This window comes from Strix aluco, chromosome 17 (assembly GCF_031877795.1).
Source record: "Strix aluco isolate bStrAlu1 chromosome 17, bStrAlu1.hap1, whole genome shotgun sequence".
NCBI classification, from domain to species: Eukaryota; Metazoa; Chordata; class Aves; order Strigiformes; family Strigidae; genus Strix; species Strix aluco.
This window is the reverse complement of record NC_133947.1, coordinates 10,078,511-10,100,196: the sequence shown is the minus strand read 5'-3', so window position 1 is coordinate 10,100,196 and position 21,686 is coordinate 10,078,511. Positions and strand designations below refer to the sequence as shown.

Sequence of the window (21,686 nt, the reverse complement as noted above, 5' to 3'; positions counted from 1 at the left end):
AGAAATACATTCTCCTGGCTCTAGTTTTTGTTTTTTCTTTTGCAGAGGAGGGGAAAGAGATCTAGTTCTTTAGTTCATGCCCTATAAAGACAGAATGTAGTTTGTACACAGCAGGAAAGAGCTCTTTTAATTGTCCCTTGTCCCACAAAACAAAAAAGGACTTTACCATCACATACAGTTTTCTTTTTACTTTCTCAGCCTTCTTGAAGTTCAAAAGGTTCTGCTTAAAGCAATAGCCCAAGTATTTCTAATAACCCAATAGAAATGTCGTCTGTTCAGATACCTTTCAACATTCCAAACCCAAGAGGAGTGCTCTGAATCCTGGCTGGTAGAAGACCCATCGTTACAACCACCTGCGCAGTTTTCTGAGCAGCTCGGTTTCAGCTCTGACAGGCACAGAGCATACCACAGCCACCCAGATCAGTAATACTACAGTGACAACATGGATTAGACGATACAACACAAAGTTGAACAAATTATATTAAGACTTTTATCTTAATGCAGGATACACATGCTTAGTTAAAAATACAGAAACATGAAGAAAAATATAACACTATTAGCACACTAGAATCCCTCAAACTTAACTGGAAAAACCCTCTCAAATACTCTGTACATTCTTTTCTTTTTACAAAACATTTGAAAATGCCAATCCTATAAACTGATATAAAAATACCATCTCTGGAACTTTTTCCTAAAACCATTAAAAGTTCTGTTTCATGCAAAAACATACTGTACAACTTTTGTCATTTCAGGCAATTGTGAGGTAATTGATCTCAGGTGCAAAATGAGCAGTAAATGCAGTAATGCTCTAACAATATTTCTTGAGCTCCTGTAGCTGATCATCAATTAACTTTTAAAACTCTTTTAAATTTGGCCTAACCTACGGTAAGACTACTGTGGCCATTCCTACCCTTTGTAAAAATGGCAAAAATGCAGGCCTTTCCAAAGTCCTCTGTCCTCTTCAATGAGTTGTTTATCCCATGGCATTGTATTAGTGCAGTGATTTTCATCTTGTGGTCTTAGCTCATCTAGAAACATCTGTGAAAGGTTAACTATGAAAAGCAAACCTATTGTTCTAAGATAACTAGGTCCTTGTCTCGAATTCAGCACTGAAGCCCTGTAGGCTTCAGAATACAAAGGTGGAACCCATTCAACTGATTGGGGTCCAGGTACCAACAAATCTTTCTTGTGGTATAGCTGATTGCGAGTGCATCACAGCCCGATTCTCAGCGTATATATGCTGACAATTAGGACCTTAAATAAGCAGTATTATCCTCATGTCAAGCTGTGTGATAAAAGAATTATCAGTCTTTTAAAAACTAAAAGGTGCTACTCTGAAATCCAAATTGAATATCCTTTTGCCGAGACCATATTTTTAAAATAGTATTCACCTAACATCTACTTATAGTCTGAATTCTGATATTCTTCAAATCAAGGAGCAGGAACTGCTGATGATAAGGGAGTCTGAGGAAACTTCACACATAAGTATGAGTTTATTCTTTTTCTCTAACAAAGAGAAATATATTAAATTAGTTCCTTGATGGTATCAATGCATAGAACTTCTGAAGCCTGAAATGGGGCAGAACAAGTACATCAAAAATATACTCATTGGTCTTTCCTTATACAAAGTACTCTCAGTTAATATATTTATGGGAATTAAAAGCAGGTATTTTTATGCATGTCTCTTGATGTTTAGCCTTTTTTCCATCTAGTTTCCTATTTTTCAAGTCATTAGAACGACATTATACATGTTAAGCACTGTCAGTTTTCAAAGCAGTTTACAATTTTTCTCCTTTGAGTCTTCACAATATCAGTGGTAAGAAAATAGTTCCCCAGTTCCCTCCCCAAACTGAAGCAGGGAGGAAAAGCAAATTGCTGCAAAGGAAGTTGGGCATGGTGAGACTGAGCACTCAGAAATTCATGCTTTGAGGACACTAGAATTATTTCAGTCTGTATTAAACAAAGCCCTCTTTAGTGATGTAGTGTAGTGATGCTGCGATGGTACCATCAAAACTGCTATTGCACTATGTTATTTAACATGAAACAGAAAGGATTTTTGCATAGGAAGAAACAGAAGGATCAGAACCCAGTGGCATGACAATGGTTTCTTGGTGCTAATCAAAGCCAGGACTCTCATTCTAAAAAGTGGCAAAAATACCTTTTGCTGTTTGAAGGCTTTTTCCCCCCGTTAAGACAAATAGCTCTTGCAGACTTCTCTGAATAGATTTAAACTTCATAGTTGAACACTGTACTGCTAGACAAACACTAGTTTTAGGTACAAATTGTACTGGGTGATTTGATTAATAAATGGTGTCTTATCAATAGGTCTATGTGCTCTGCTTTTGTGAATAAACTGGTTTCATTAGCTGGTTGTTGGGTTAGGGTGCTTAGAAGCTGCATCAGACATTCATAATGCCAAGTGTTATGACAGATGAAATACTATATATGCTGTTATGGAAGCAGGAGTGTTTCAAATTATTTTTACATTAAAATTCTGATTGTTAAACCTCAGTGCTTTATATCTTCAAAACACTTTAGAACCATGAAATAATTAGTGCTCAAAATATTCCCAAATTAGCACCATTTGCTGATAAGATGACAGAGGAAAATGGATTTTACAGAGTGCAGGCAGATTTTTCTTTTCTTTTCAATGTTTTTTATTCTAAATGGAAATAAGATATGTATTTCTCATATAAAAATCCCAGTATTTCAGTCTGCAAATGAATACTGGAATATGAAAATATCGCATGCTAACAGATAGCCAAGGTCTGGATTAGAAGAGCCATTTACACCTTTGCAAATGCCATGGACAAACTCAGACAAAGCAGGACTGTTCACACTATCTCCTGTCATAGCCAAACACAACTTCTGCAGCCAAACAGGCTGGACGGGGACAGGCTGCCTTGTCCCACTCGCCAAGGCTCTCCTGTGACTCTAGGCACCACTGCGACATGTTTATAAGCCTCTTTGTAAAAGTTATTTCTTTTTTGTCAGAGCTTGACTGGGGGGGGAAAAAAAGTTTCCAGGGTCCAGAACAAGTTTCAGCCAGTGTTTATCCCTGATTGCTTGCACTCCTTTTTCTCCTTGTGGCTGTATTTATGTTTAGATTGAACTGTCTTTATCTTTCTCATTATTATCTTCTTATAAAGTCATTCGTTATACTTGTGTCTTAGGCTAAATAAATCAAGCTCTCTTGGTCTTATCTTGCAGAATTGTATCCACTTTATTGATACCATTCCAGTATCTTTCCTCAACATCTAGCTACTGCAATTTCATTTAATTATTTGGCCTCTGCACAGTAGCTTGAATACTTCTCCATCCCAACTGGAAATTTGTCTCCTAGCACAGGCCGAGCTTTCATGATTGTATCAAATTGCATCTGAGTCATCTTGTGACAGACTCTATAACCAAGGTCCTTTTATTATCAATTAACAAGAAATATAACAAAATACTTTGTTTACAAGTGCACAAGCTAGTATTTGTACAGTAAAATTTCAACCTATTCTTTTCATCACCTTCAGTGTTCAAAGTCTTCCAGCGTTTTTTTTGTGTGTACCCTGATCCTTCTCTAGATTAGTGCCTCCAAACTTATCATCAGCCCCAGCCTTGCAGTATCTGTACTTCAGTGATTAATGAAAATGCTAAGCAAATTCAGTTACAAGACTGATACATAAGAAATTCCATTTCCAGCTGCCACCCAGCCCCCACTTTCTTTTCAGTATTGCCTTCTTTCCTTTAGCCAGCTGCTTACACACCTCATCATCACACTGCTTGTTCCTATTTTCTCTATTTCAACTGTGTTTTCCATATTTTCCACACTTCCAGTGTATCAGATCCTCCAGATCTACAAAATCTGCACTTGCTTGGTTGTGGCAGGCCCGATTCTTACTTTGCTTTCAGCCATGGAAATTCTGCAGACCTAAGCTACTCCCTTTACTTCCAGGGTGGCTTGTGCATTGCTCTCATTCTCCACTTTAACCTGTTTTTTCCAGCACGGGATTCAAACCTTGCAATTTTACAGTATCAAACCAGTTTTTCTTTTCTATTTTAATAGGAAGTCTGCAGCAAAACCACATCTGTAGCCGACACTGCACAAACAGGAAGAGTTTAGCTCTACACTGCCAGTTTGAGCTGATATCAAACCCAACTTTTCCCTTGCAGTTTGAACTTCTGACTTCTCATCACTCCATACAAATATCAGAATTTAAACTGTTCAACAGAACTTAGAGCTAAGGAACTAAAGGGTATAACAGAAAAAGATCATACCTTCTTTCCTTATAATATAAACCAACTTTTAATAATAAAAACTTCTATCACGTTTTCAATGAGAATAACATACACATTTCAATGTAAAACAGTGCACAGTGTAAATGCCCTTAGATACTCTTCTATGCATCTTTAATGTTTACAGTGACTGCATAATGTGGGCCAGGATCCTCACCAGCTGTATAAACTGCTGCAGTTCTGCTGAACAGAGCTGATGTAGACAAAGTGAGGATCTTGGCCTATGTGTTCTTTTTATTTTTGGGTGTTCCTACAGTTCTTAAAATACTAGAGTACATTTTAAGTTGAGGATTCAGTAAAGAAACATCCTTTTCTTCTTCAAACAGCAAATGGCAAGAATAACTCTTCCAAAATTAACAAAAAGTGCATTGAAACAATGATCTGTTCATCTGGCTGCAGTACAAAATGGATACTCAGTAACAAACCCCTGTATCCGACAGCTGGCAATTGATGGGTTGTCCCAGTTCCCTGCAACAGGTTGCTGTAGGTCAGAGGAAACAGTTAAAAATAAGAGATTAAACAAAACATGTTACTTCCCAAAAATTATTTTGGTCTGTGAGTGAAGAAAAAAAAAAACAAAAACCCACAAGGTTCAGAACAATCCGTATTCCCAAACTTGTCATAAGCCATTTTGTGTTGAAGTGTAGATTAAAAAAAATTAAGAGACCTTCATATCCAGATAGAAAAAGTCTAGTTTTAGTTTTTGAGTTGGTTTTGGATGTTAATAAAATAAAATTAAGCCAGCTAAAACTCAAACAACATCACAAATAAAACCCCCAAACCTTTATTTTTCTAGAATATACATCACTGCAAAGCGCTTCTGGATCTCCTAACTAGGAACTGTTTTAAACGAGGCTGTAGAGAAACAGAAGAACAGTAAGTCCCTACACACCCTTCTGCTGACACCTGCTACAACTGAAATTCGTTAGGGATGGATGGTCATATTAAGGCACTCGCTCCAAAAGAACATTATTTCTGTCCTGAGACTGCTGACATGTTTCAATTAGTTTCAGCCAGTAATCTGGAAAAAATTACTGTGTTTAGGATAATACTGACAGAATGGAGAACAATTTTTCAAACAAGAAAAAATAAAGTACATTATATACATGATTCCTTTTTTCTTTTAACTTAAAAGCATCCCTAATACATCTTAATAACTGTATTAAAGACTACTTAAATATTGAAAGATCTTAAATAATGTAGATTTTTTTCAGTAAACTGGGAGTAGCTGTGTAATTGCCAGCATATTGGTCCCATTTTAAACAATATAATTTTTATTTAAATCTTGTATATATAATAACATGATCGAAAACACATATTCCACTCCACATAAATAAGTATAGTTCTTCTGACCTGTTTTAAAAACTACATCTGTTCAAATAATCAGATTATAAGACTGTATTTTTCCTTTGTAAAGTTTCCTTTAAAATCCTTCGCTCCCAATCTCTCCTCTTAAATAGTACTGTATTTCCAGAGCACTAGTAGTAGTAGAGCATTAGTAAAAAGAGTTAATCAAAAACCTGAAAGCTACAGTAAGTAAAATGAAGTAATGTTAAGAAGTATTATGGAATGTATACTCTGCAGCATAGAGAGATTGGTTCTCACTGGGCTGAAGTGGAAAATTACTCCAGAAGAAATTCTTTATGTTCATATTTGAATAAACCATAGATTGTGCTATTCGTTGTTCAAAAGTGCAGGTCAGTTCATGAAAAAGTGGTGTTTATGCAGCTACTGCTCCAGGATGCTGACCAAAATTATGCTGGCAATTAAATGGATGCCAGATGCAGTACAGGGAGAGAGAGATGCATCATTCTGGATTTTCCTAACCAATCCATATCTTCAAGTCCACAACTTTTAGGTGGCAGCACAAACAAGTCATCAGTAAAACTGCGCTTTCTTGAAAAAGAATCATCACTTTTCCAGGCATCTGGCAAACGGCAGTAACATCCAGCTTAGCTCTGCGGTGTTTGTTTCAAGAATTTCTTCAAGAAGAAGTCAAAGCAATACAAGAATCCCTGCACGTGCTGCAGGAGTTCAAAGGCGGTTCTCAGTGCCTGGGTGCGGCAGGTTTGTCTCCTGCTAAACCAGAGCAAGAGCTCTTCCTCTCTGGATTCAGCGCTATCAGTGTCAGTTCGCGTGGGTCCTCAGGCAGGGCTGCTCCCCGCCGAACGCTTGAACGGTGCTGCAACGTAGGTGCCCTCTCACTTTTATAAATCCCCATCTGTAGGTGGCTGGCACAACCTATAGAGTCTTTAAGGCAGATAAAGAGTACAGTATTAAATATCATAAGGATGAAAACATAAAGTTACCAGCATAGTATATGAGAGTCAACTTTGCCTGTACCGTTCTGCAAGCTTTAGCAGTAATCTGATATTCCAGAATACCACTATTTTTAATTTTAATAATTGCAAATTTAGAAGTGACACTAGTTTTTTATTAACTAAAGCATTTACTATCATTGTTTAAATACTATTTGAGACCTTCCATCACTCCCTTTTAACTTTGGCCCAATTTGAGTCTTCAACAGTCTCTTCTCTCTTTTTCTATTTATTTTGTTTTAAAACCAGTTCAGCACTTTTCCTGAACAAAAGAGTTCACCCCTCATACAGATTGGGATACCAAACAGATAAAAGAATGTATTTGCTTGTTGACATGGTTGAACAAAATTTAAAATAAGTAACCATGTTTTCAGAGAAATGTTTTGAATCACAAGATTAGCAAATTGAGGCCAGTGGTTAAATGTAAGCACATCTTGACTGTCATTCATATATGACTGTTTGTGGTAGCTTTTTCTTGGCTTTTTCTACTTTACATTTGAATAAACTCAAGTCTTTTTGTAACTTCTCTTTTAAGACTGCTACTACAGAGTTTGGCAAACCTCTATGCTAGGAAATATAATCCTGAGAATTACCATTAATTCACCAGATCTCCTTTTAACTTTGCTCAGTTTTATTTCACATTATGATGATGGAACCCAGTAGGAACACACATTTATTGCCCGGAAATAATCCAAGTAAATAGTCCTGGAATTTGTCACTGTGATTTAGAAGGTACACAAAAGAAGAGAAATGCCTCATCTTATTATTTGTTTGTAAAGCTGTTTCTTTTTGAACATACCATGCTGTTATGGTCATAAAAACGGAACCAAAGTAATGTACGGCCATTAATAAGGCAAAATAACCATGCTGCTAAAGTGCTGATGCATGACACTGGGGACACAGTACAAGAGTCAACACAGTCTATTATTTTATTCTTTCTTGAAACAGCAATTATAATTCAACAGGAGGATAAGGTTCTAAATGAGAAATATTGCTCTTTTTAAGGTCTCTGAGAAAATAAACCAAGGCCAGACTGTTACAGTAAGCATTATCACAGTCTCTTAAGGCTTAAAATAATTTCCTATAAACATTTTGAGGAGTAGATAGGGATAAAAAAAGGAGGCAGGGCTTGTTCAGACTAACTCAGAAGTCTTAATGGGTGAATAAGATATCATGGTTAAGGAAGTCTTCTTGACACTGAAGGAGTATGTTCTTTGGAGGACTCTAGCACTAGCAAATACACTTGCTCTACCTGAAGGGATGGCACAGCCTTTCCCAGATCTTTTCTGACGCTGATTCCTGCATGCCAGAACTGTTTTGCCTTCACGTAAACAACCCCATTGTAGAATCAGAAGTTTCTCTGATATTTTTACAGACTGATTCTGTATATATTGTCATCTAAATCATGACTATTTGTTACTACCATTGTGGGAAAATGCTGTGTTACAGTTTACTAAAGAATATTCTCTTCACTCTGATATATGAAATTGGAGGAAATTGACCAGAAAGAGATACTTTTCTTAAAAATAAGGGTATTCTTGTCCTGTAGGGAGAGATGATGAACATCTCTAGCTCCTGTTAGGTGCAGTAGGATTCACAAATGTACAGTGCTTTTCAAAGTTGTCTTCTAGACAAAAACATATAGCCCTGGGCAACTGATCTTCCTTAGAGCTGCATTACTGTACAGTGACTCTGACTTGAAGTGCTCACTCTCAAACCTTCTCTGCCATAACTAAACAGTCAAGCCCCTCCACGCACACAATAGTATTAGCCTATGAATTATCTTTGTATATTTGCAGTCAGATTTGCCATTCGGGAATTTTCTTTCTAAGCATTCCACAGATGGCTGTCAATCACTAGCTTTGCCAACTCACAGCAACAGTCCAAAAAAGACCCTTCTCTCTGATGTTACATTTTATTCACAAAATGCAAGAACCTTTGAGGTTAATGATCTGCAAACTGTAAGCAGCAAAGCTAATTAATCTACAGTGCACTTAGTTTAGAACAGTAAGAAAGAACAGGGACTTTTTTCCTTTTTTTCCACTATTGCAAAGATCAAAGGAGATCTTTGGTTATAACAGGAACTCCACAATTGTTACAGAAACATAAAACCAGCACTCAGATAAAATGCATTAATACTCAATAACCTACCGAGGTGCACACTGTGGCATTTGGTCCATTACTTTCAGATTCTTGGCAGAGATTTCAACCCTTGGTCCCTAAGGAAACAGAGAATTTATGGTACTGACAGTATCGATAAAGCATCTGATCCTTAGGGGAAAATATTATAACGGGAGTATGGTTTCTATTTGAGAATCCATTAACTACTTTTAGAAGATTTGGAATCCATTGGGTGGATACATTAGTCATCTGTGTTTACTTAAAAGATGGAATTAGTCCCTAAGCACTTTACAAGCACTGCTGTCTAGCACTAGGGAATTTCTACTATTTAACACTGAGTGAGACTTGTTTTTTTCATATACAGAAATTAGCTTAAATATACTGGATAGTCTCCACCTTCTATCCATCAAGGCACACACCTCATATTATGTACACTAAGGTACATATTTTAATTGCTGTAATGGCTGTACATGCAAAAGTTAATTTCTTCCTGTCAAATATACGTGTAGCTATTCAGACATCAATAGAAGTTTGGCTATATTGGTTTGTAGTACACAAAATACATCAAAATACACTGGTGTCTGTGCAGTGACGTTACTGCAGTGAAAATGGTGGCACACAGCAGACACACACCCAAATACTTACTTGCTTTCGCATGATGTCTGTAGCCTGCATGATGCACTTGGGCAAAAGTCCATGACTTCGAGCAAGGATGGCTGCTTGCTCCAGGGACACGCTCAATGTACTTCTGAACACGGGAACAAGAGATATTAAATCACATCATATTTTAAAATGTATAACCAGATATGTACAGGACACTTACCTGTTAAATATGACTTCTGTTAGCTAGTGTTCTTATATTTACTGTTTTCGTATTTTTACTTACAAAACTATAACGCAACCTCAGTCCTGCATTTCCAGTCTAGTTACACCTCGATACTACACTTGTTTTGAGTCCCCAGCATCATTACTACAAGGCTATATTTCGCTGCTCTTCTGCACTGATTCATATGAAGTTATTCACAAATGAATTTTTTCTTTACTCAATGGTTTTGAGATACTGGAAGAACAGTGGTGTGTTTAGAATCAATGCTTGCACACACCAAGATTCCAAAGCTATTTTTGAGCAACTTCCTACATTTTCAGTGTGTGACTGAAGACAACATTGACTGAAAGTTATATGCAATGAGATCACTCAGTCAGTTGCATTGGTTGATGTGCTGAAACATAAAAAAGTTTGTGTGTCAATACTAATTATTAACAAAAGTACTAAAAGTCAAAACCTACTCTAAAATAAAGACGGCAGTAGATTTCTTATTATATTCCCTTATGATCTACCTTTCTATTGCTTTGAAAAGAATCAGATCTTTTGCTCATATCTCCAGAAAGGACAATTCTCATCACACCAGTAACACATAGGTTTCTTAAACGTCACCTCTGCATCCCAGTGCCGCACATAGTGATCTGACAGGCTCCAAGTCGATAACAGAGCTCAGAGGATATAGGCAGCAGGCCAGCTCCTGATGTGGTACTGCTAGAATATCCTGACTGGGTTGGTTTTGTATTAATGAAAGACTTCATCAGCCTGCAAAGCTCATCCATTGCATTAATGGGGCGAATAAGCTAAACAAAGCAATAGGAAAAAAAAAAGTATCAGTGGCATACTTACACCTTCACTTATAAAGACATTTACAATTCTTTATTCTATGTCTAACACAATAATCTACACAAGATTAACTGCCACACAGTAACAAATATTTAGAATACATATGAACTTTGGAAGTGGAAAAACACAATTACCTAGGTTTGAGGCAATTTTTGCAATTATCATAAATCACATGGATTGTTTACAATGTATATTACAATTGCAAAGACAGTCTCTGATTTTGTCTTCCCTGCAGTAGTATTTAATGCCTTACATTCACATATGTCACCTGCCCAGTTAGACAAATTGTCTTTACATGAGATGCTCTATAACTGTGAACAAAGCATAACTTGCAAATTGAACGTTTGTTCATTTTCATGAATCTGTGGGAGAGGAAAATTATTTCATTCTGTCTAACATCAGACACCGCATTTAGCAGGGCAGTCAGGGTGATACGGAGTCTTATTAGTGCCTAAGATAAGGGATTTGTGTCTACCCCAGTTTTCCACGTTTTCTTCTAAACAAAAGAACTGCAGACAAGCTTCACAGAAATTCAGATCATTTCTTCAGGGTAGGGAACGTTTGGGTTTGTACAGGTCTGCCATATGGGTATCCCATGACTGGGATTTTAGAGATGTAGAAATACTATTTCTATGAGAGAATTTATAGTAGAAATAAACACAATAACAATACCTGGTCAATCTTCACTGCAGTAGTATTGGAATCAGTGGGCAAATTTGATCTCTCTAGGTAAAATGTCCTGCAAAAAGGCCAGCAAGGACCACATTAGTTGTTGTGTCTCATTTCAAGCACATGTATGTATTAGCAGCTTGTATAAAACATTGGAGAAGAACATGCTAAAAATCTTGTACTTCAAGATCTGCTTTCTTATTGAAACATTTTGATTGCAGAAATTTACAGAATCTGTAGTAAAACATTCCAAACCACCTTTTTTTATGTAATTTTCGCTCTGCACAAAATTCTGAAGTAAAATTAGATGGGAATTTCATCCTGTACAGTGCACTACTTCAGAATGAGCTTAACTGTGGAAAAAATATTAACAGGTTTCCCACACAATTAGGATCTCCAATAATCATATTTGTACAAGAAACCATCAGGAACAGAATCTCCTTTTCATTACATTTTAAGGTCCTTAGCAAGAAGCACTCTTTTCAATGTCTTTTAAGCCAAAGGAGAAGCATGAAATACCTGAGTTTACGGTAGTATTGCTGCACTTTTTCAAGTGAAATACCATTAATTTGCTGTGGAAGTTCTTCTAGAGACGAGCCAACTGGTTGTGATTGCCCCTCCATACTCTCCAGAGCTGAAAAAGAAAACAGTTTACTAAACCTATGTTATTAACTTCCTTTTAATTCATTTATTTATATCATCTCACTGCTCAGCAAATGACTGATCATGTCAAGGCTGATTCTGTTACTGCACAAGTTTAATGCATTTCCCAGTATAGGAATATAGTGGTAGTATCATAAAGGTGAGCCTCACAAAAAGCAGTTCTATCTAGCAGCAATCACTCCCTGTTAATAATCCCTTGAAGGAAGTTTCCTGTATTCTATTTTGGTGTGAGCATTTGCTTATCAAGTCAATTTCCAGCCCAGATGATTCTGTCATGGTGTCTGCTTTTAAAAACACTTCTCTGTAGCCTGGGAACATCTCCTGATACCTTCATAGATCAGATTGTCCATGTAGTCCAATACAATGTCTCTGTGGCCTGTACAGGAAGGCATAAAAAAGCCCCAAACTGGCATATCTTGTTCTCACAACTGTGTCTTATTCTCAAATCTAGCACTCCCGAGGTCTTCCTAGAATAGAAACATCTGCTTCTTAAATATGTCTGTAGTTCACAGCTGCATTATGTTAAGAGCTTCATGGTCATCCTTTATTTTGAGTCTTACAACATCATTAGTTAGCTTGGTTTTCTCAAGAAAGCTTTTTATAGACACCTTTTGTAAAGAGCACTGTGTGCAGTTTCAAGCTTCCCCCATTCTGAAACCGAGAAGGCAGTTTGGAGAAGTAGCAGCTGTCAAGATAAAAGATAACCTTCAAGGCCTGACGACTTCCTTCAATGTGGTAGAAGACATGAGTATCTGCAAAAATAAAGATAAAACACTTGCTGCTTTACCACAGCAGGAGAAATGTGAAACCACTGCTATCTGAGTTTGATAGATTATCTAATGACATTTCGCATCTCCACCATTACATGAATAAGGTAGAGCCTTTACTGAGAGAACGCAGGCTCGAAAATATTATACTTAAAAAGATACACAGTTAGCATGACCTAGCATGATGTTTGATGCTAATAAAATAAATGTGGCTAATAATTAAAATCCCATCTCGCTCTATGGCATCTCATTGACACTAAACATGGAGAAAGATCTGGCAGGGCGGGACACGGGACACAAGCGCTGGGGAGGGACAGGCTTCTACCTTAGGTAATGTGGTGATTTACAAACATCTGTCAGGAACTGTTCATCATCTGTCATATCTCCCTGTGTGCAAAATCACACAGGTAAGGTACACTGGCACAGACCATAGCTACAAATCACAGAACGAGCCACCAGTGTCCCATGATGTCAGTCCTGCTTTTTATGCCGTGTATTTGCAGTGGCAGCTGAGGGACTGCTCAGTGCTCTCCAGGTCTGACATGGTCTGTTGGATTTATAATCACGGAGGATAAAACAAACCAGAAAAAAAACCAGAACAAACCAGAAGAAGAGCTTCAAAGAAACAGAGAATACTCACTTGCTACAAGACTTTCATCCAGCTGCTTGAAATAGAAGGCAACTTTGTCCAGTTCAGTCAGAGTGACCTGGATGTCTTCCAGCATGGTACGCTCCTCCTTCTGTAGAGCAAAGAAACAGATATAAATAGGTTATAATGTGCCAGAAAGAGATCATTGACAGGAAGGTATAGATGTACAGGCATGCTTTGGTTCAGGAGACCTAGAGCAGAATGTGGAGTTTTCCATTAACTTCACCCCAGCCAAGTAATTACTAAATGCTCTTTAACTTTGTTATACAAGTTTAGCTACACTTTGCTTAGGTGTCATTTGATGTGATTCACAGAGAGTAGAGAGGTTTAAGGACTAAGTTCAAAGGGATCTCTTTCTCCAAACTCTATACCTACAAATGTGAAGAACAGCCTAACAGCTGCTGCGAAATAAACGTCCATACATTCCATGCAATGTGAAGAAATAGTAGTTACATATGCATATAGTTTGAATTGTATTTAAAAAAAAAAAACCACCAGAAAATGAACACACTCAATCTACAATGTTTACGAAGTCCAAAAAAATGTTGCTTCTCTACAGCATCAGAGCTACTTCTATTTTTTATGCTCCTTTTTTCTTACCATTTTTACATTTACAGTGGCTTATCTACTGTAGCTGTGGCTTATCTGTTCATTAGGTGCAGATGAACAGTGCAAGACCAGATCCTCTCCTCCTTAGATATGGTGCCTCAAATACCAGCACCACGGAAGCAAGACAGAGATTGCAGCCTATCTAGTCTATAAAGGTGTCCAGTGTATAAAAGAGTCTAGATTTTCATGTTGAAATTTTCACTCTTGAAATACTCCAAACTTTTTCACCTATTTGTTGAAATGTGTGTTTTCACCAGAAGATGGCATGCCACACATGTGTCACCAGCAACTGAGGAGTAAAACCACCCTAAATGCAGCAGCATTACTCCAAATACAAAGGCAGACAGATCCGTATAGTGTTCTAGTATGACAGTGGGTGCAGTATCTGTGAGGAGATGAAAATGATGGGATATGGAATATTGGCACATGATTGTCAGCAGCAGGAATCTCTAGAAGTTGCTATAGTGAGAGTTTAAGCATGCTGCTAGAATGAAGGGTTCTGGCTGTGCTGTGAGAGGCAGAGAAGCACACAGGCATGCGTGAGCAGACCCAAGGGTGCCACAACTCTTCATCTTACCACAGTGGGGGAGAGGAGAGACTGGTAGTTTAGTAAAACACCAGTGGCTGCTATCTGTTCCAGCCATTTTCTGCTGGCGTCTCTGCTGCTCTCTTCGTATTCCCCATTGTTGTTGTATCGATAGTTGAGAGCAGCCAGTAACTGCTCTGAAAAGGTGCAAATTGCAGCCACAAGAGACTGACAGAAGATGGAATCACGTCTCAGCTGCAGCTCCGTATCTGCCAGAGAAGGGGAGAGAAGCACAAAGAAGTCATGAGTATACTTGTCTTTAATCTCACTGCCAAAGAGGCAGTTTGCGTGTGTGTGCATGACATTTGGCTTTTGCTGTAGCTTTGCAGAGGCTTAACAGATAACCTCTTCTTGCTGTGTGACCCGGCTGTACAGATAAAGATAGCATAGCTGGAGTACATGCATGTTTGAAAATTTTCTAGTCCACTTGACCGTTTATTACTACCTCTGCCATCTGCACGCTCATTCTTCTGACTGGGAAGAGCTGTAACTCCTTAGTGCCATATCCGGACTGATTCCCTTCTTTTTATGTTTACAGAAGCAAAAGAATTCTTGAAAGAAGGTCTCAGCCATTACTTCTCTCCTGGGCTATTACAGATTCATCTTCCCCCATCCATCTGTATTTTGTGGGCTTCCCATATGCTTAATGCATTAACTGGGCCTGCCCATACGGTACCAATTGGTTTATGTTTCCTGGGAGAATTTCCCCTGTGTTAACTTTGCTTCCAGTCCGCCTGCCAGGCAGCCACATGCTGGTCAAATCAACCTCGTCACACTTAAGGGGATTGCAGGCCAAAGAGGCACATGAATAAGTGAAGAGCTTCTTCCCAGGCACCCTGGGCTCCTCCAGCAGGCACTGCAGTGCAGCAGTCTCTCATTGTCAAGGCACTGTTCCCCAGAGAAAGAAGCTGAAGACATCACCCAAAGGCTTGGAAGATCTGGATTATTTTTATAAAGCACTGAACACAATAGACTATCTAACACACTCCAGGCTCTGGGTCATATTCTCAACTTAAGGGCAACCAATCCTCTGGCAGCACACCTCTGTACCGCTGGAAGCAAGGCAAAGAGAGCTCCCTCGAGGCAAGGGAATCCCTGGTGCCATAAAGCTGCCATAAGCCAGTTCAGCGCCATCTGCTCCTCCATTCTTTCCAGAGGGTGTTCATGGAAATGCTGCAGGAGATGGGGCACAGGTAGAGGTGTGGGGAGTCACTGTATCTGCTGTCACTACAACAGCCTTTGTGGACACCAGACTGATGCCACAGGCTGGTTTGGACAGACTCATGGACCAGCCCTGGCAGGAGCTGAGAGGTGACAGAGCCACGCAGATCTCCCGCCTTCAACAAGCCTGACAATCAAGCCTGGCACAGTGAAATAACAACAGCCTATTCCAGTTATTCATTACCTCATTTTTAAACAAAAGTACACCAAGTAGGTGTTTCAATTACAAAAAGACTGCACATTCACTCCTGGGAAAGGCCTGTCCCTTGATCTGCGAGCACAATGTTTTGTGCATGGTAACAGCTTAATGATGTCCATAGTGTATTTATTTAGGTGCTGCCTGCACATTTAGGTTCTTAGTCTGCTCCTGGCTATAATTTCAGTATACATGATCCTAACTCCTAACGCCTGCTCTGTTTGGAAAGATGACAGAGTCCGTGGTCTCACAGAAAGTTGTGCAATAGGTCTCATTTTTGCTGCATGTTCTTACCACAGCAGGAAACAGCAAAGGCCATCTGGGAAGGAGGATTGTACAAGGGAAAAAATGAAGACAGTAAAAACAGTGCTTGTGAAACATCAGCGAACAGCCAGGTAACACAAGCAGCCTACAGTGAATTGAAATAATGTAAACTGAAGAACAGATGTCAGATGCATGGAAAGGCTGCCCTAGATGCAGAACATGAGAAATGTTATTAAAAATGCCAGGGAAAAAACTGAATGTTAAGGAAAAACATAACATTCTGATGCATGCACATGCATGCATATAAAACTGTAAGTGTTAGGGACTTCTGTATATCTGATGTTGTTTTGCAACAAATCAAAACCCCTTACCTGTGCATTTTAACAAGGCCAAAAGCAGCTGATTCTTCCCATCTAAAATAGTGAAGAAAAGGAATGCTCTAGTCAACGTGATACCAAGGTAGATTTGATTGCATTTAGTTAACAGTCTCCTCATTCCCTACAATCCCTGGCCCCTGCGTGGCCATTTCTATTTACTCTAGTAGTCCTTACTGGCACAGACATGTTAATGACTGAAAAAGAAACAAGGTGTAAATCCAAGCATTTTCCAGGCTAAATGCTCTGTTAACTACCATGAATTAATGGAAACAAATTGCAGAGGTAGATGAATCCCTAAGGAGATGATTTCTCTCCACTGCTTTGCACTGGACTGTAAACATCAGATTCAGCTCCTGTTCCAGTTCAACCAGACTGCAATGGTTTAGGATGTTGTAGTATCTGATTAGAGTTCATTTCATTTTGGAATATACCAAGCATCTCTCTCTCCATTTTCTACAAGGGTTAAAAAAAAGCACAGGGAAATAGATCAGTCTGATATCATGCTGTCTGAACGGGCTGATGAAATAAAATAAGGGAGAGAAAGGTCTTTGGAATTGCTGCACAGGTGAGATCTTACCATACAGCACTGGGACTCTACAAACAATAACCTGTTTTACCTGTTCTTCTCTAGAACCCAGTGCAGCCTTATTACAAATTGAGATAAAATGATAAAATAAACTGCTAGACTTGATTAGATCAAGATCTTTTCTCCCTGAAGCTGATAACAAACTATTCCTCATTTACAGACCTTCCACGTGTTTTTGTATGATTTCCACAAGATTCTTGATGCGCAGTGGAAGGTTCCATGGATCCTCTTGAATGCTGGCTTGAATATTATTCCTGCACCTAACTGTGGTTTCTTCCTTCTGTTTAAATTCTAGAAAAAAAAAAAATTGAGTTTGTTAGCCATTAAGGAAACGCTACATAGCTGAGAGTGGCTTATATAATGTGTATACGGATGAAAGTAGAGATACAGTATCAATAACAACAACTGTGAATGGAAAAGGTTGTTAAATAGATCTAGTACAGAAGGAAAAAAAGACTATTCCTATAATCTCACCATCAGCAGTCTCCTAGCATTGTTTTCAGGATTAAAAGGTATGTGGACTAAAGAGTATGTACACGGGTGACACACACAGTGAAGGGAGTTCTGTACTACTCACAAAGCACAGAATTCCCTTGTTTTCTCTGCCTTCAATAATGTGCAGGCAGCTATATCGGGTAGATCTAGAGTCTCTGGCTGTGCAGAATCAGATCAACTTTTTGGCTGCAGCTGTCACATCCCATAATACTGATGAGAAGTTATGAAATATTCTGCTTTCTTTCACCTGATGGAATCTAATTATTTAATTACAGAGTAGAAAATTTATTCTCCATGACTTAGCTATGTAGCTAAGCCAAATACCTCACTGTTGGTGATGAAATGCATAAGCAGACAGAGAAACACAGAAAATATGTGCCAAACAACTGCTGCTGAACAGAAACGGGATGGCATTCAAATTTACATCCATCACTGAAAGGTGTCTGTGGCAGCTATTAAACAGACACTTTGGTCCAGGATTCCAGCTGAATGTAAGCAGGACTTGTCTGTTCCTTAGTGTGATGAATATGGGATCATCAGTTAACTTCAGTTAACTAAAAGACTCTCTCACTGTAATTAATCTAGTTTTAATAAATGAGACTCTGTTTAAGCAAAATAAAATAAAGGAAGCGAACACAGGGTGTCTGTTATTTCTTCAGTTCATTCAAACAGTGCATGGAAAGAGTAACAGATATTCTACATAAATGTGAATATGTTTGTAGAGATGAGTTCATGTAACAGAACTTCATAGGAGTTATTTCTGGAATTGGGGGGGGAAAAAAAAAAAAAAGAACAGAAAAAGCCCTCTTTTAGAGTTTGCCACTGTAACTTAAAAATAGAGCTTGTCAACAGTTGGAGCGTGACTACAGCACCTGAAGTATAATAGGAATAGTAGGAAACATTTCAGATTTCAAGTGGAAAAGGAAATGCAGCAAATTATCAGAAAATAAAGTCTTGTGTAATTCAGTGAGAGAAGAAACCACATCCTGGGCCTCAAAACCATTAAGACCAAAGTCTCATCATGCTCCCTGAGGAAAAAGAAAACACGGTATCATTTGTTTGCTCTCTATGGGAATCAGTTTTCAAAATAAGTGTCATGTGAGGATGAGTTTACTCTGGCAATTATCCATCTGAAGAAAAGCAGAATAAGTCATTAAGCAAACTCAGGCAGAACCTTATGGTGCCTCAGATCTACAGTGGTCAGCCCCACATCAGCTTATCAGAGTGCTCATTTACCTTCTATCTGACCTATCTCTACTTTGTACTCAAAGATGTGGAGACTTACGAAAGATCTGTGAGGATTCAGTGGCATGTAACAGAAAAGTGTCCTGTGTGTTTCAGAAGGAATTCATATGAAAATGACCTTTTAAAGATGCAAAATTTCAATGGTCAGACACGGTACCTGCCATTAATATATGACTAGGTAGACTGTGTCGCGAAGTAACTGTGGGGCCAGCATCCAAGTTAAGCTCTTAAGTCCTAGCAAATCATGTAGTTAAATACAAACAACCTTTTTATTTACCTTGCAAACTGTGGTCCATTGGAAAGTGCTTGGTTTCTTCAAAGGCCTTAGTTATTACTGGTCCTTTTAGAAGTGCATTGATTGCATCAACCTACAATTGGAATGTTTTCAATCAGTGTAAGACTTGCAGAAGAAAATCTAAACAGAACCATTGTGGGAAAATGCAAAAGCCATTACACTATTTGTATTTTGGAATGATTTCTTGTTGACAAATAGCTTGAAGACTTTCTAACCATGAACTGGCCTCAAGAGCCTCTCACACTGAATACAGCATTTTGCACAATGATGCTCTACATGCTGATGACATAGAGGATAATACCAAACAATTCTCTGGTGCTACACATAGAACCATAGGATGGTTTGGGTTGGAATGGACCTTAAAGATCACCCAGTTCTAACCCCCCTGCCACGGGCAGGGACACCTTCCACTGGACAGGTTGCTCAAAGCCCCGTCCAACCTGGCCTTCTATAAAGACACCTGCTGGCTAAACTTGCGAGGACTCTCCTGAGATATGTAAATGTGATCTACTTAGATCATACAAGGTATTAGAATTTTGTTCACCTTTTCCTTTTTTTCATTAAAACATTTTTTTCCCTTAGTCTAATGCCTGAGATAAGGCAAGTCAACCTTGCTTAAATCACACAGGGCAATGTTGAATGTTGACAAAACTGATTCCTCAAAATGTCCTATAATAGACTTGCTTACACTGTACCCCAAAATCTTGATAGTTTGCCTTCCCGCAAAATATGATTTCATTAAGCAATTTGATCCTTCCAATTTCTTGTATTGACATTGATAAAGAGAAAGCAATTCTGTATAAGAGTAATGCTTTACATACCTGGTTAAAAAGGTGTTCCAGACAGCCATGAAGTTTGTCTTGCTTGTCTAAAGGAATCCTCATATCACTGGGAAGCTCATCTCCTAATAAATGAAAGATTAAAAGCTTTTAACTATGCTACCAAAGAAATCTGTGATGAGGCCACAGATGACACAAGCACACCTTCACACTGGAGTGGGTGAAAAATGATTGCTGCTTTATCTCTAATTCATAGATCAAAATACTCATGATTTTTCATATAATGCAAATGCCCAATAACTACAGAAGCTTATCCCTGCCTAATACCTCTTCTATATTTCAAATTTACTGTGCTTCATTAGGAAAAGAACAAATCTCTATCTCAATGTTCTTGTGATTAGCTTTGAAGAAACCACATTTGCAACTTAAACATGCAAGTGCTTATAATCAGCAAAGACCTACCAGCTCCACTAAGGGGTCTGGTATGAGAAATACACATGTAACCTATGCATGTACTCACCCGATCCCATCTCATCACTGCCCAAGTAAGAGCTATTGCTCCGGACACTGGTGTAGGACAACACTGAGTCCCGGTTACTGTTACATTCACTAGAAAGAAAAGCAAAGAAGGTGACTGAAAAAAAGCTGTCCTTACACCCAGTCTCTGATATACTATCATTCTGGTTTTATTAACACTGCAATACTCAAAACTAATTCTATTATGCATATACAAAAGAAAAACTAATTACATGCAGAACAACAATTAAGCAAGGCCTCTGGGGCTGGCACTGTAAGAGGATGTCTTTTTCCCTTTGTAGTGACCATTCAATGCTTAATATATCACCTCGATCCTGTGAATAATGAAAATGGACTTCTCACCACAGACTTCATCTGGGTCGCATCATTAAACATGCTCTATGAGCATCAAGTAGGGGAGAAATAATTAAAATCTATGAGATTGAGTCTCCACTAAACTCAGCCTTTGTTATCAATTCTCAGGATATTACAGCATCCAACTCCAGCATGTACTGAAGCTGCAGTAGCACAGATATTGGAGATGGGAGAGGAAATTTAAGGAATCTATGCCATCGGAGAATCAGGCACTGCAGATCCTAAAACTATCTCAGGAAGCAGAGGAGTCACTACAGTTGGCTTCACACCAATGTTGGTTCATGCACACCTGGAAAATTCTACTATGAATCTCCTCTGTTTAAAGTTCACTTTACACTAACTATAACTTAACAAAAGTAATCAAAAAGTCTATGGATCTCAGTCTGGCCTCCTTCAATTAAGCAGCACAGTGTTTTTAATGGTACAACCCCAAAAAAAGCCTATAAAATTCTCCATATTGTCTCTTCCTCTGTTTTTATTTTAGACTGAGATGAGAGAAAAATGTAAGAGCACTTGAAAGAGCCCTAACACGGTTCTTGCCTGCCCTCTGTTAAACCTATTATCAAAGAAATCTATTTTTTCTGAAGAAGATTAATAATTATGGCAACTACTCTGCAGTACAAACACTACTGAAATTTGAATTACACCTCCAAATGATCCTGGAGAAAGAAGCATAGCTAATGCAAAAAAGATATTTTCTTATTGGTAATATGCATATTTTTGTAGCTCCTCAGCAGTTTTTCAGATCAAAACCCATCAAAATACTTTTGCCCCCTTGAGTAACTATTATCTGTAATATAAGCTTAATTCTCTGCCTCTAATAAAGATAAGACATTATAATCTTTCTCATCTTACATTTATGTGTAGAATTTTGGAACAGGTGACAGACCCACAGAGACTGTGTGTGATGTCACTTTGTTACCCAGAATAGATTAGCCTCAATTATAGAAACCATTTAAACTAAACAGTGTTCATGAATGGGATTCCTATTAACAATGAAAGAAA

The 21,686-nt window shown here is 38.3% G+C and overlaps 1 protein-coding gene across 2 annotated transcripts in view; it reads right to left on the bottom strand.

Annotated features, from left to right (window-relative positions):
• Positions 1-462: 462 nt before the first annotated feature.
• PREX1 (phosphatidylinositol-3,4,5-trisphosphate dependent Rac exchange factor 1) overlaps positions 463-21,686 on the bottom strand; it is a 172,816-nt gene continuing 151,592 nt past the window's right edge. For both annotated transcript variants that reach the window (XM_074842850.1, XM_074842852.1), the window contains exons 27-40: positions 20,311-20,399; positions 19,833-19,915; positions 18,994-19,084; positions 17,139-17,267; positions 16,385-16,426; positions 14,324-14,541; positions 13,129-13,228; positions 12,330-12,473; positions 11,578-11,692; positions 11,062-11,128; positions 10,159-10,346; positions 9,369-9,471; positions 8,754-8,821; positions 463-6,534 (exon numbers count right to left, since the gene is read on the bottom strand). In XM_074842850.1, coding sequence (XP_074698951.1) covers positions 6,492-6,534; positions 8,754-8,821; positions 9,369-9,471; positions 10,159-10,346; positions 11,062-11,128; positions 11,578-11,692; positions 12,330-12,473; positions 13,129-13,228; positions 14,324-14,541; positions 16,385-16,426; positions 17,139-17,267; positions 18,994-19,084; positions 19,833-19,915; positions 20,311-20,399 — 1,480 coding nt within the window. In that variant the 3' untranslated portion in view covers positions 463-6,491. The remainder of the gene's footprint in view (positions 6,535-8,753; positions 8,822-9,368; positions 9,472-10,158; positions 10,347-11,061; positions 11,129-11,577; positions 11,693-12,329; positions 12,474-13,128; positions 13,229-14,323; positions 14,542-16,384; positions 16,427-17,138; positions 17,268-18,993; positions 19,085-19,832; positions 19,916-20,310; positions 20,400-21,686) is intronic.